Below are 15,206 nucleotides of genomic sequence, written 5' to 3'. Positions count from 1 at the left end.
CTGTCTTCTCTTCCTCTCACAACTTTGCTGTCTGCTTTCTCTGGGTCTGTGAGCGCTTAGATTTCTGAAGAACTGTCTTAATAGCAAATACTGAGGTGAAGAAGATACTCAGTACCTCGTCATTTTCTATGTTTTGTGTCACCAGGTCCCCTGCTGTCTTCAGCAGCAGGAACACATTTTCCTCAGTCATCCTCTGCCCATTCATGTACTTGTATAGAAGCCCTTCTTGCATTTGACAACCCTTGCTGATTCTGACTACATCCCTATATGGCCAGACACTGTCTCTGTATTCCTTCCAGGTTACCTGTCCCTGCTTCCACCTTCTGTTTGCGTCCTTTTCATGTTTGACTTTTTCCAGGAGCTCCTTGTTCATCTGTGCAGGCCTCTTGGCATTTGTGCCTGAATTCCTGCTCACTGGGATGAACATTTTGAGCTTGGATGCAGTGATCCTCAAATAACAGCCAGTTTTCACAGGCCCCTCTTCCCTCCAGGGTCTTTTCCCACAGGATTTTCTAGCAGATCCCTGGAGAGGCCAAAATCTTTTCCTGAAGTCAAGGTTGTGATCTTGCTTTTTTCCCCCTCTTCCCTCCTCTCAGGAGTCCCCATCTCATGGTCACTGCAGACTTTGAATTTCACAACCAACAAGTCTTTCCCTGCAGTTGGGTCAGTGTCATGGTTTAACCCCAGCTGGCAATCAAACACCACGCAGCCACTTGCTCACTCCCTCCCACCTGGAGGGGTGGGGAGGAGCATCAGAAAGGAATAAAACTTGAGGGTTGAGAGAAGAACAATTTAATAATTTAAACAGAATAAACATATAAGAACAACGGTAATAACAATAATAATACTAACATCAAGAATAACAACAATTAGGATGGAAAGGTGGGGAAAAAGGGTAAAATCCAAAGGAAGGGAAAAGGAAACCAAGCAATGCACAGTACAACTGCTCACCACCCGCTGACCCATGCCCAGCCAGTCCCTGAGCAGCGATCCCCCCCAGTAACCCTCCAAGTTTATATACCAAACATAATGTCTCATGGTATGGAATACTCTTTGGCTGGTTCAGGTCAGCTGTCCTGGCTGTGTCCCTTCCCGGTCTCCTGTGCCCCTCCAGCCCTCTGGCTGGCAGGGCCCAAGAAACCCAGAAGTCCTTGACTTGGTATAAATATCACCCAGCAACAGCTAAAAACACCAGTGCAGTTATCAAAACTGTTCTCACATCAGAGCCAGAAACAGCACTGTAATAGCTACTAAGAAGAAAATTAACCCTATCCCAGCTGAAACTAGGACAGTCAGGAAGTTGTCACTGATGCTTTACAGGAACTTCCTGGATTGCTTATGCCCTGCTGTGCTGTCCCTCAGCAGATGTTGGGATGGTTGAAGTATGTCTTGAGGACCATGACCTGCAAACATGAGGCTACTTACAGCTGTCTGTGGAAGATCTCATCTGCTTGTTCTTCCTGGTTAGGCAGCCTATAGCAGACACTCATTACAATCTCATCTGTACTGGTCTGCTTTTTAATCCTTACCTAAAATGCTGTCTCAAAAGCACACCCAGATCCTCCTCAGCGTTGAAGACAGCAAACTTGTTTCATAGCTGAAAGCTTTCAGGTGGAGCAGGAGCCTTCCTTTTGGTGCCAGAAGCCACTGTCTTCCAGCCTTGGCCTTCCACAGAGTTTTCCCTTACCATTTTGCTATGAACAGACTTTTCCTATGCCTGCACTGCATTTGGGGTCCCAGGCCCTTGAAGCTATAGGGTGTCTCTCTTTCATCCTCTCTGATGCTGCAAAGCTTGCTCATTTCCTCCCGTAACTCATCCACTTTGTGACACAGTTCTTCAACAACAGCGTATCTGTTGCAGGAAAGAAGACCATCTCTGCAAGCCTTAGGGAGAGGCCCTTGCACAATCCCTGCAGCTGGGGACTTGGAGGCCTGCATCTGCTATGCAAAACGCAGTCTGGGACAGCTTTCCAAGAGCTGCTGGAGAATGTGCTCTGGTACATCACTACCATGCCTGAAAATGTTTAGACTAGTCTGAATTGAGATGAGGATCCATTCATTGCACCCTTCTGCACAAACTGCTGTCTTAACTATGTTGTAGGCCTACAAGCTGTACAGGTGCTTGACCCTTTTTTACCAGGCAGCAGCTGTAACAAAGGCTTCAGACACTGTGTGTCAAGGGCAGCTGACTGAACACATTAGAAACTGCTATAGCTTCCTGAGGCCCACAGCCCTGTGGCTCTCCTTACCTTGTCCCTATCTTGCAAGAGCATGTACCCTCAAATTTCTCAGAGTTTTCCCAGCATTCGCCCAGTGTTCCTGGACCCTGTCACCAGAAGCTCCCAAAGGAGAACCCAGAAACTACTGTGCAAACTTCTTGCTCTCCTGCTGGTTGTCTTTCCCTCCCTCTCTCTGTTGCCTTTTGTTCCTCTTGCTCTTCCCTTTCCTTACACTTGTTCTCTCTGCTACTCTCCTGCTCACTTGTGCTCAGTCTCATTTGCTCTTTCCTATTCACTGTGTGTTCTCCTCTCTCTCTTCCTCCCTCTGCTTCTCTTTACCTGTTGCTGTCTTTCCCTCTGTTGTTTTCTTTCCCTTTCTCTCCTAATCAGTCTTTGCAAGTCATTCTTTCCCTTTGTCTTCTCTCCTGTTCTCTTTGCCCTTACTCTTTTCTGCTCTCCCATGCTGTCCTTACACCTGCCTTTTGCTTCCTTACTCTCCTCTTCACTTGCCTGCTCCCCTCTCTCGTTAGCATGCTCTGTGTCCTTGTTGTTGTCCCTCCTTTCCCTTCTCACTCAGCTGTCCCACTGCATCTCTTTCACTTTTGATTTCTTTACCTTTTGCTCACTGTCTTTGCCTCTTTGCTTCTGTGTCCTTCTCTTTTCTTCAGTCCCTGTCAGTCTTTGCCTATGCTTCTATGCCTATTTCCCTCTTCCCCTCCTTCCTCCTTGCTTGCTGTCTTACCTTTGCCTCACCACCACCCCCCACCCCCCCGGGGCCTCTGCCTGACTCATTTTATTTTCCTCTCACTCTTCTCTATCTGTTCTTTTTTCTCTCTCAATCACACTCTGGCTTTCTTTGCCCTGCTTCTATTTCTGTCTCTTTGCCTCTCACTCAGTCTATCACGCATGCTCCTTTCCAAGTCTCTCTTTCTCATTGCTCTCTTTGCCCACTTTTTTTTTCTTGCTTGCTCTCTCTGCCTTTCCTGTCTCACTCCACCTTTGTCTCTGTTTTACTCCAGTCTCCCTCAATCCTGTTTCTTTTCCTGTTTCCAGCTTAGTCCCCGATCTCTCTCACCAACCTCTGCTCACCCCTTGGCTCTCCTGATGTCACTATGCCCACTGTGCTTTTTTGTTCTCTTCCTTTCCTTTCTCTGCCTTCCTGTCTTTTTCCCCCTCTCCTCTTACTCTGTGCTCCCTTCTTTCTTGGTCTCTGTCTCCACCTCATCTCTCTCTTATGCCAACATGTGCTCTTTCTTTCTCCAGCCCGTTCACTTGCCCAGCTTCTCCCCTTTCCTTGTTTTACTTCCCTTGCACATGCAGTTTCCTTCAGGCACATTCTCTTTCCTGCTTTGTCTTTTCCTCTTCACCAGTGTGTTTTCCACTTGTTTTTTCTCTCTTCCCCTTGTCTCTTTTCCTTTCTTACTCTCCTTGTCTCTCTCACCCTTTCCCTGTTCCCTCTCTTTCCATTTCTTTCCGTTAGTAGCTTGCTTCCGTTAGTAGTTAGCTCCTTGCTTCTCTCATTCTCTCTTCTGTCTCTCCCTCTCCCTCACTTTTCCCACCTATTCTGCCTTTCTCTTGTCAATTTTCTCTTCCCCATGCACTCTCTTCTCTGTTCCTCTTTCTCTGTCCTTTTTGTCTTTCTCTACTCCACCCCCTTTCTTGATCTCTTTCCCTTTATCATGCTCTTCACATCCATTTCGTTTCGCTTCTCTGTCTTCTCCCTTTCTCTCCTCCCTGTCTCCTTTTCTCTCTTTCTCATCCTTCTCTTTCTCCCTTTCCCTTTTCCTCACCTTTTCCATCAGTCTCTCTTTATCTCTCCATTGATCTGCCTCTTTGAGTCTCTTTCCCCGTTGCTTGCTTTCTCCCCCATCCCCTTCTATTTTTCCTGCCGTTACTCTTTTGCCCCTTTTGTTTTTCAGTCCATACCCATATCCCTCTCTCCTCTTTTCTATCCTTTGCTTTCATGGTCTTTCTCCGTAAAGTTCCCCCCCCCTTTTTTCCTCGATCCTGTCCCTCCTCTCTCTGCCTCTGTGTGCATCTCTCCCTTCATGCGTCTCTCTTCAGACTTCCTTTCTGTCTCTCTGTCTCCCCTTTTTTCTCTTACCCTCCTTCCTCTCTTGCTGTTTTTCTCTCCTTTTGTATCTCCCTGTCATGCACGCCTTTTCTCTTTTCCTTTCCCTGTGAACTCTTTCCCTTCCTTTGTGTCTCCATATTGCTCCATCTCTCCCTTTCTCCTGTGTTCCCTCTCTTTCTGTCTCTGCCCTTCTCTCTCTCCCCTTGTCCTGCTTGTTCCCTGTATCCCACTCACACTCACCTTCTCTTACTTTTGCTTATTTTCTCCCTCTCACTTCCCCTGCTTCCTCTCTCTCCCTTGCCCTCCCCCTCTTGCACTCTCAGCTGTCTCTGCTCTTCTCTACCTTTTTGCTCCCACCCTCTCCCTTTTCCTGTCACCCTCATTGTTTCTGCCTCCTTTTCTCTCTCTGCTTCTCTGTCTGACAGGTGATGTCCACATTTTCCTTGGAGCTGTCTTTTTAGGTTCCTTGGCCACTGAACACAGTCAAACTGTAACATCTGCATCTTCTGATGTAGTTGTAACATCAAAGTAACATCTGCAATCTTCTGAAAGATGTATCCTGTCTGTTTGCTTTACATTTTATGTGTTACAGCCAAGATTAGCATTATAGTACCATCAAAACTATGGCGTGAAAAATCCTGTGCTGATTTTTCTGCTTTCTCCTCAGCTAGAGTCTGGTGAGGAAGAGGGTCTGCAGCTGGTATACCAAGGTATCTTCCTCAGAAATAAAATTGGTCTTGCACTAAATTTCTTGGCAAGGTGAAACCATTTTTGTTTACTGTTCCTTTTATGCTTCATGGTATTAGCATTGTGTAATCCTTTGCAGAGATCCTAGGGTATGGGTTTACAGATCCTGCTGTAATCCATTTTGCTTGCAAGAGAAGGCTTGTAGGGCTCTACAGTCTTTATGCTAACACTGAGTATTGTGGTTTGGGGTTTTTTTATATAGTTTGAATTATACAACTTGATGCAAATTATTTTTAAGTCCAATGCTCCTATAAACTTGACAAAGTAAAAATTATGTATGATACTTGGGCTCAGTACGAGTATCCCTGCATAATCCCAGAAGTCATATCATGGCATCACAAGGAATAATGAGTCTCTGAGCATGAATCCATTGCACATTGCACCAGAAAAAGCTGTGAAGAAAGCTGGGAGCAATATTCTGATACACTGCATGAAGTATACACACTGAACTAATTCTCCTCCCTTTCTCTTTGGTACTTTGGATATTCCTTCCTCTTGATTCTGAAACAGAAATCTTCAGATTAAAGTGCGGTACCAACTTCAGCTCTTCTCTGCTGTTAGTAAGGGCTGCGTGATGATGCTGGATTCTCAGTGGTTTGGAGCCACTGCAGGAGCAGAGCTATTCAGAGGGACACTTCTGGAAAGAGGGGGCCATATTTGTAGACTTCTGCTTACATACTTGTTTATGGTATAAATATTTCTAGATGTCACCTGTACTTTTTGCTGTTAATGGATTTGTCTTACTATTCTTACTTGCAGGGTTGTTTGGTTTTTTCCACCATTAGTTTTCTGTCCTTTTCTGTTCTGTGGCGAGCATAACTGACTGCTGGTTCTGGTAGCTGTGGATAGGACTGTACACGGGATGCTGTCCCTCTGCATTTATCCAGGATTTTTCTATCTTCTTTTCTCACACATTTTCCTGAAGTGCACAAGTTCTCAAATGTGCGTTATTGGCATGGCAGGAGTAATTTGAGGAGAGAGCTGTTAATTTAGTTAAGTCACAAGTTTAAAAATTGTTACTGTAATGGAAAAATACAATGAAGAACTGATTCTCTCCTCAGTGCGGAAGAGTGAGTATTGCTTCACAGAACAATAGAACAGCCCAGGTTGGAAGGGACCTTGAAAGATCATCTGGTCTGACCTTTCATGGGAAAGGGAGCCTTGATGAGATCATCAAGCATCCTGTCCAGTCACATGTTAAAAACCATCAGGGATGGGGAGGCTACCATGTCCCTGGGAAGATTGTTTCAGTGATTAATTGTTCTCACTGTAAAAAAGTCTTCTCTTATCCGGAGATGAAACCTCTCCTGATGCAACTTGTACCATTGATGCTTTTCTTCTCCATTTGGTAACTGGTGAAGAGAACACCTCTGTGCTCTTTTTAGCCACCCTCTAAGTACTGTAATACTGTGATGAGGTCTCCCTGAGCCTTCTGTTCCCCTGGGAGAGGAGACCAATTCCTACAGTCTTGCTTTGTAGGGCAGGGTCTCCAGCCCTTTGATCATCTCCAGCCCTCCTTTGGATCCTCTCCAGTCTGTTTGCATCTTTTTTGAATTTTGGGGACCAGAACTGAACACAGTACTCCAGGTGTGCCCTGACAAGCACTGAGTAGCATGCGACAGTCATATCTCTATCTCTGCTATGCATGCCCCTGTGGATGTTGCCCAGGACCCAGTTTACCTTTGTTGCTGCAGCAATGCTCTGCTGACTCATGTTAACCTTGTTGTCCACCAGCACCCTGAGGTCCCTTTGAGCAAGGCTATTCCCCAGCCACACAGATCCTCGTCTGTACTGGGGCCTTTGGTTATTCTGTCCCAGGTGCAGAATTTTGTGCTTGTCTTTGTTAGACTTCATCCGGTTCTTGCTAGCCCACTCTTCCAGCCTGTCTGGGTCTCTGTAAGATGCCTTTCCCTCCATGGTCCACCTCACCGCCCAGTTTAGTGTCACCAGCAAACTTGGTGAGGGTGCTTTCACTTCACTCCTATCATCGAAATCTTTTATGAAGATGTTGAACAGCTTGGGGCTCAGTATCAATCCCTGGGGGACCCTACTTGTGACAGGCTGCTAGCCTGAGTAAAAAACATTGATCACCACCTTCTTGAGTTAGTCTTGTTGGCCAGTTTTCTACCCATACTTAAATAATTTCCTACCCATTACTTAAATAATCTGTGCCTCACCTCTCTAGAAATGCCATGTGACACTGGTCATATCTTCTGTTAGACTGATATATTCTAAACTGGTAAGTCTGAATTTAATTAAATAACATGGTAACAGTCTATTTTAAGTTTCTTCAGAGCCTGCCTGTCCAGAATTGTTGGATGCAATTTTTCTTTACATCTTTAGCTAAAAGGATGACAAAGAGCTCTTTGTTTACAAAGGTGGGCAGAAAAGCCTGTAGATGCACCTTAACAGAAAATCAAGCTGTAAGTGTCCTTGTTATTCCCTTCATGTATGATGCTGACGTAAAATGCTTCAGGTTTTTTTCTGTCAGAAGTCTTCAGAAGTGCTAAGTGGATTTTGGAAGAATACTTGCAGAGAATTGACTAATGCTGGGCTTTGGAACACTTATGATTTGTGTTTTGCTCGTTAGGAATTTTAGTGATTTGGTTATATCTTGTTGCTTTAAAGCCTGGGCCACTGTCAACAGGAATAGACTGGTTTAACTTTTTTGGTTTCCTTGGAGCTGAACAGAGTAACATGTGCTAAGGACTAACCTGAACAGAGCCTTATGGGAAAACCTGAGGCAGTGATAACAGGCAAGAGCAGGCACTGCGTATATACCAGTATGGCCTGCCTCCGAAGTAGTGAGGAAAAGCGTATCAAGCGGAGCACTTGGCATGCAAATCTTGTCTTTGAAGAATGGCTGGAACTCATCAGTTTTGTGGTGAAGAAATCTAGAGACTACACGGTCATGGTGCCTAAAGTGTGGTTTAGCTAGTTCTTTGTCTGCAGTCCTGAAATAGAAAGGGTGTTTGAGCTTGTGAAGTGTTTTCTTTTTTCTATAAGAGAAGGTGAGAACTGATCAAATGAAAAGCAGAGAGTTTCCAGTTCTTTGTAAGTTGATTGCCACAGGATCAGTATTTGGGGAAATGAGCACATGCAGAGGGTGAATTGGATCTAGCGGACATCTTTCCAGTTAGGCTTGTAAAAATCTTGGCAACCTTTATTAAAGATACACTTGATTTCTTGCCCTAGCAGTTAAATAATGATAGTAGCCAGAGTGGCTGTTCAGACCTTCTGGCCCAACGGCAGCATAACTGCATTCCTGCTTGCAATCTAATATAACTCTTTGTTAGGTGTCCAGTTTAGGGAGTTCATCTGAAACTTTCAGGGGCCAAGCCTGACTGAAGAAGGGAAAAAGAAATCTGAAACTTACTTGATATATGCCCTGTGTTTTAGATAGAGCTCTGTTCTAAGCAGGTTAGCTAGTAGTGGATGTGAATGATAAGAATTACCTTTGCTGGGTGACTGAGACTACTCTTTCTGACAGGTAGCTCCCAGCACAACTGATTATGCCAGCAGTGAAAACAGACAAGACTATTGATATGATCCTATTTTTCCTAGTCTTGATGCTGAAGTGAAGAGAATTGAAGTTTCAGGTCTTAATAGTCTTTTATAGCTAAGTCTTTGTAAGAACCTGCTGAATCCTGTGCTACAGTCCACATATATTACAGTCTACTGTAACTTACTGCCATGGACACTTGACCTTGCTCAGGTAGTTGTAGCTTCTCCACCTTTCTTACTAGAAGGAGGATGCACAGGAAAATCAATGGTCATCCCCAAGTTCCTTCATTTCCATGGCTGTAGAATATACTTGACAACCCTTTTAGCTTGTTGGACACTGCCCTTTTTGACTTCTGTCCACTGATATGGTTTGGTGTCAAAAATTGTGACTCTATAGAATTAATGCTTTTCTGATTATATAGTCCATACCAGAGTTGATAATGTAAATTTCCAAAGAACTCTTGGTTCCCTTGTGTCTACTAAAAATATATAGTGTTTTTCCATGACAATGCAGGGTTGTGTGCAATAATCTAAAATAGCACTGTAAGAATTATACTAGGTGAGAGTAGGGCATGTGGGAGAGACGTAGCAAATTTGTTCTTGCTGCTAAACTAATTGATATTTGCTTGCTTAGATCAGAGCAATTTCTTAACAGATTGCAGATATTCCAAGATGCCACAGACAGACACTTGGAGTGCTACAGGGTTTGTTTCTGACTGCAACCCTTTATTAATATATGCAGATTAACAAAGTGCCAGCTATTTTTCAGAGAGTACTAAAAGGGAGATCTTGCAAACTGAAACTGCAGAAAGCCTAGAAAGAAAATTGCTGCTAATAGAGTAAAAAATGTACTTCAAATATGCAAATTCAGTATCTCCAGTAAGAGGTAACCTAGGCACTGATGTTCAGGTAGAAAAGAGGAACTGGAAGGGCAGAAATGCTGGAGGATAAGTTGAAAGTACTCAGAATATTTCACACTGAAATCCTCCAGACATGACGCTCCTCTCCAATCCCAGAAAAATGACAGCCCTGGGGTATTCCTCACTCATATGCTTGCATATTTCTAAAATGTTTGTTTAATTTGGTGCGTTACGACAAGGGTTGGAACAATGTAAAACAGTGTATTTTAAAATACCTTGTGGAAGCATTTTTAGGGCAATCTGTGGAGGGGGTTTTGCTTGATTTTTAAACTACAAAACTTGTGCCACCATCTGCCAATTATTCTATGTAACTGAAGACATGTTTCACAAGAGAAGAGTTGTTTTTCTTTTGTGGTTCTGGCATCATAATTTTTTTCATTTTACAAACCTTGTATTATCCATAACACCTTAGAGATGGATTGAGAGGTGAAAGATTTGTTGACAAAACATTGGCAAGTAGGATTTAGAAGATCCAGAGAAGGACAAAACCTATTAATAGCACAAATGCATGGCCATATTTTTCTACATATTAAACATTCAATTAAAAGAGATTTTTGTTGAAAGCCAATATGTGTTCTCAACTATACTTAACGTTTGCAATCAAAATATGGTGTGTTCAGTGATGTGAATCTATAGTGTTCTTTGCTTCAGAAGTCTCTGAAGACATTTTTTTTTCTGGATCTAGCAATCTTCAGCATCAATCTCGCATGAAGTTTGGATATGCTTTGTCATCTTTAAAACATTCGGATTTCTCTCAGGTCCACAGAAGCTAACTTGCTAAATGAGCTTAATATTAGAGGCTGGGTACTTACTGGTTTGCTCCTGCATTGTGCATAGGCCTTAATATTAGGCTGATTCTGTCAGAACATGGAGGTAGTTTACATCCCTCTATGCTTTTCTCCTTTAAATAAGAAAAGGCATTAACTGCTGCAGAGACAGTTCAGTATGAAATAGTTACAGGTTGATGCTTTAGGTGTGTCCTGTAATCTGTTGTTTTCACTGAAACAGTACTGAGAGGTTGCAAGGTTATTCATTACTGGCGGATCCAGCTCATAAGCAGTAGAATACATGAGTGGCATGCCACAGCCAGCTTTCTGTGCTACCCTGGTGACTTCTGGAATAACTCGGGTACCAGCTGAGCTACATGGATTGACTTGATCACATTAACAGCAGCAGCCTTACGGCCTGGTGAAGCCCTGTACCCTGTGGTCTCTGTGTGTGTGTATAATGAGCAGAAGGAGCACACAAAATCATTATTCTTAGCTATTCAGCAAATTGGGTGCCTGGCAGAAGCCAGAAGAAGGAATGGTGCTGTGCTCAAATAACTAAATCATTCATTGTCCTGGCATCAGAATAGCTGAGTAGGTCTGACTGCTTCTGCTCAGTCATTCCAGTTCTGTTTCCGCAACAACATGCACGGGACCTCCTATACCACGTTCAGAATAAACCAAATTATTCTGCTGTTGAACCCACTAACAGTTCAACTTTGTAGATACAGTGTGCTTCTCTAAATTGCACTGCTGCATTATACTGTGAAACTGTCCAAGATTTCCCTCCCTTCACAGGTAGGTGTCTGTATTTTGTTGAGAGATGAAGCCAGTGCCAAGACCATTTGGAAGTAAAGGTATTATATAAGGAGAAGACAGTTTGTTATTTTTACTGTAGCAGAATACAAAAGGAATTGTACCATTTACTTATTGGCTTAAGGATTCTTTGCTAGTAATCATAATGTGAAAATGCAGGGTTCAAATGTTTCTAGTAAAGATTACTATGTGCTCTCATCCCGCTAAAATATTAAGTCTACCTAATTTTTGAGGCAAATAAGTGAACGCAGAGATTCAATTCAAAATAATCTTCCAGCCAGTTTCTTCATAATTGAAAAAGTAGCCTTTTTTTACATTTTTAACACCATTGATTTACAGTTAGGAGCTTTCTCATGATAGGGTACTAAATATGTTGTTAGGTGAGCACAAACTAGGGAAAAAGTTATGAACTGAAATTTAAATTTAAAATGCAGAGTTCTTGAAAGACCTGGATGTGTAAGTCCATGAGCACTCTCACTCCTTTCTTTTAGGATTCCCTTGAACATCCCATCATTGAGATTCACAAATGTGATAGCTACAACCACTGATAGCCTTTGTCTAGCTCGTCTATCAAGTGCATTTTTTTACTCTGGAAAATGGTTTAAAAATTGCCTGTTTGCCTATCTGACTCAAAAACCATTTCCTCTGTTTATTCAGTTGTATCATCTAACTACTATAAACACTATTTGTACTCATATCAGCACGAAAACAGCTAAGACTGAGTGAACTGCAGTTTGTTTTAATCCTTGTCAACAAAATCAGTTATTAAACATAAAGCTGGTATTTACACAAGCTCACTGAAGGGTAAGATAGTTATGCAGAAGCAGGGAGCTGCCTAGCTCACTGCCAAGTCTCAGTTTCCTTGGTCAAGCAGCAAGGGAAATAGTTTTCTGTGAACTGAATGTGTATTTTGCAGTCATTCACACCTGCTGTTCTTAGCTGCTTTTTCAACTCTGCGTTCATAACCTGTTCTTGCTTCCGCTCAGTCTTTGGAATTTTGCTGGAAAATAGGACTGTATCCTAATTATTTTGATTTAAAGAATTGTAAATGTAATGGTTTATGTCAAATACTGCGTTCTGTAGCTTGCTTAGTCGTGACTAATTTTCGTCTTACAGAAGTGCTAGTCATCTTAATTTTTTTATTACTTGGAACAAGATCAGAATTAAAAACAGGGAGGAGCAGAACAGATTCTCAGATCAGGACTTCAGTGTAAATACTTGAGCTTTTTTCTGGTGTGTTCTTTTGGGAACTGATGATGTAAAATATTTTGATGGAGAGAGGAGAATGTTCTGCTTATTGTTCTAATGAAATAGCTTTATTCCTTCCTTTTGTCTGAACAGGTAAGCATCTGAATTTGGTGGGAATTAGTCTCTGCAGAAGTGGTTTGGCCAAAGTGGACATGTGCCAACCCAGCATCATAGCTGCAAGTTGGCACCTCAGGGGAGGGCGAACAGTGGAAGTGCAGAAAACTCTTTCACTTCCATTTTCACCTGACTCCGGTCACCCACCAGAATACTTCAATGTGGGAGATCTGGGTGACGCAGGTTACATAAGGGGCAGACATTTCTTGCAATATAGTGGGTGCAGCTGAGCTAGGGAATGCAACGTGTTGCTTATGTAAACCGAAGAATGTGGTATTCTCTGCAAAATGCTGATAGGTAACTTTGTGAAGTTTTCTAATAGCATAGTTTTTATGTTGCTTTGTACAATGTTACTGGCTGTGGGCAGCAGCACACTCTGGCAGGTTTTATGCCCTTTACAAGGGCAGCAGGCTCCATGTGATCATCCACTGGTTAGGCAGCCTTGTGAAGAGTACTGAAGTCTTTCTTCTCTGCCTCTTATCATGCAGATTCTGTGGAAAGGCACTGGAAGGCCACCATGAGACGAAGCTATCTTGAAACTGCTTAATGGAGACTTTAACAATTAGAAAAAAGTGTGTTAAAGCACAGAACCTTCTAAGTGTGAGGAAAACTACTGGGCGCTTTTATTGCGGTGACAGTTGCTATGCTTATGCTTAACATGCTTACATGTTATAGGATATATAGAGGTGATAAGGACAAGCTTTATTAGTTACATCGTTGCATCAGTAATCAGTTTTCTAACATAAAGTGGAGATCTGTGAGTATTCTTTGTGTTGTGAAATAATGCTACAGAGCAGAGGAACTCGGATGTCTTTACTAAATTTGCCTGAGAACGAACTCCTCTGTTTTTGTTACCAGGAACTCAGCGGCGGTGGGCCATGGCTGTTTCTGCTACGCTGTACTCCGTTCAGTTCCAGTTGCCATCTACATTGTTTTGGTAACAGGTCTGCGTTACCACCTGTTCATATGGAGTGTCTTCTCACCAAAACTACTTTATGAGGGAGTGCATGTGTTCATCACAGCTGCTGTCTGCCTGTTCTTCATGGCCATGGATCAGAAGCACTCTCAGAAAGTTTGAAAATAACTGTGGTACGCAGTTCTGCATTGCAATGTCCAGTGTGTCACTGGAGTGGAAGAAGGAAAACAACGGCTTTAAATTGTTGTGCAGAATTTGAAAAGTAACTTTGTTTATTTTAGTCAAGACCAGGCTTTGAAGGGCCTGTCTAGTTTTAAAACTGAGTCTGATTTAAAAATGTTGAACTGAAATAAACTGTTTTTTCATGAATAACTTTTGTTCTATAGCTGTCATTATAGCAGTCTCCAAATAACAGAATGGTAATGTTACATGATTTGAATTTTAAAATGTACATCCTAATATAAATACAGACCAGTGCCTCATGGGCACTGAAGAAATCTTTTGCACATACAATTTTTATACCTTCTTAAACTACAGAATTCTAAAAATATACAGGATTTCTTGGTGCTGTTCACAGGATGTTACATTAATTAGCCTTGGTAGTTGGTTATTTTTTTTGTTGTTTTGTTTCTAGTGTGTGCATTGAAATTATTATTAGATTATTGAATTATTATACAAATATCCCAGGTAAAAGATGTTTTTGTTTGTTTTGCATAGGAATTAAATTCTATTTAAAGGCAGTATTTTCTTTGTAAGGTGAGTGCAATCATTATGTGTAATGGATTTTGATCTGCACTTCAGGCACTGGGTAAGAAACGCTAATGGGCTAACAAAGTAATGAATCTTCTGTGGAGTCCATTCACTGCTAGAATGTTGTGTTTCTTTTTATTAACATATAAATGTTAAATCAGGTTGGTGGCAGCTGTGCTGGACATTTGATCGTGTTTTCTACACTAGGATAGAGAATTGTAAGCCATGAACAGGAAAATAGTTTAATGGGCTGAGTTACCAGCAGAATAAAGGGTGTGTTTGTATCACCTTCTCCCTAGTGACCTGTCTAGCCTCCTCGCTCGAATGTGCTATAATTAATTCCTAACAATGTTGTTTTCCTTGCTTCTGTCAAGAAGGTACACATCGATGACTGTCCTGAGTATCAGTATTCTTTATGTGGGCGGTATTCTTTATGTGGGTTTTTTTGCCTCATGTTTTTTCCACATTAGCAGCCAATAGGATTTAGTCTAAACGTATTAGAGGTGAAGCAGAAGAGAAGCATGCAGGGAACTCTAACTTTTGTTATAAATCTGCAATTAAAAATATTTTAAGCCCTGTGTAGCTGGCAGCACATTTGTTAGGATCACTGATAAACTTTTCTTCTCATGTTTCAGATAGAGCAAATCTCAGAGTAGGCCTTTAGTTTTTATACATTAATGATAGGCCACCTTGATCACCAATATTTACATATTTTTCAACTGTAAAACAATACAGTTTTCAGTACTCTGGCCATGTATTGCAGTTCACCTGGAGAAGAGACTAGTAGATTTTAATGTAATTCACTGTGACCTGTTGGAAGTTTGAAAATTAAATATTTTTAATAAATTATTTTTCACTGCAAATTATGGAATATTTAAAACAGTTGGTGTTTGTCAGTGTTGTACACGTTTACAATTTCCATAATTATCAGTATTATTCTTGTTACCTGTTGGCTAGCAACTGTGTGGGGATTACTGACATCGTCTCTGATTGCTTACTTGGTTAATTCCTAAGCAATCCTCTGTAGGTGGAGGGGAGGTTGCTTCTGGGGTACAGAACCCTAAAACCATGTTGGGTGACATTCACAAGATCTTTTATTCCTTCCTTCAGATATTTCTTGCTTCTAGTGTA

At 42.0% G+C, this 15,206-nt stretch overlaps 1 protein-coding gene across 3 annotated transcripts in view; it reads left to right on the top strand.

Annotated features, from left to right (window-relative positions):
- Positions 1-14,957, top strand: part of PIGG (phosphatidylinositol glycan anchor biosynthesis class G) — a 98,888-nt gene extending 83,931 nt beyond the window's left edge. For all 3 annotated transcript variants that reach the window (XM_056323968.1, XM_056323969.1, XM_056323970.1), the window contains exon 13: positions 13,268-14,957. In XM_056323968.1, the coding sequence (XP_056179943.1) occupies positions 13,268-13,487 (220 nt within the window). In that variant the 3' untranslated portion in view covers positions 13,488-14,957. The remainder of the gene's footprint in view (positions 1-13,267) is intronic.
- Positions 14,958-15,206: the final 249 nt, after the last annotated feature.

This window comes from Falco biarmicus, chromosome Z (assembly GCF_023638135.1).
Source record: "Falco biarmicus isolate bFalBia1 chromosome Z, bFalBia1.pri, whole genome shotgun sequence".
Taxonomy (NCBI): domain Eukaryota; kingdom Metazoa; phylum Chordata; class Aves; order Falconiformes; family Falconidae; genus Falco; species Falco biarmicus.
The sequence above is the reverse complement of the archived record's forward strand: the minus strand, read 5'-3'. Positions and strand labels throughout refer to the sequence as shown.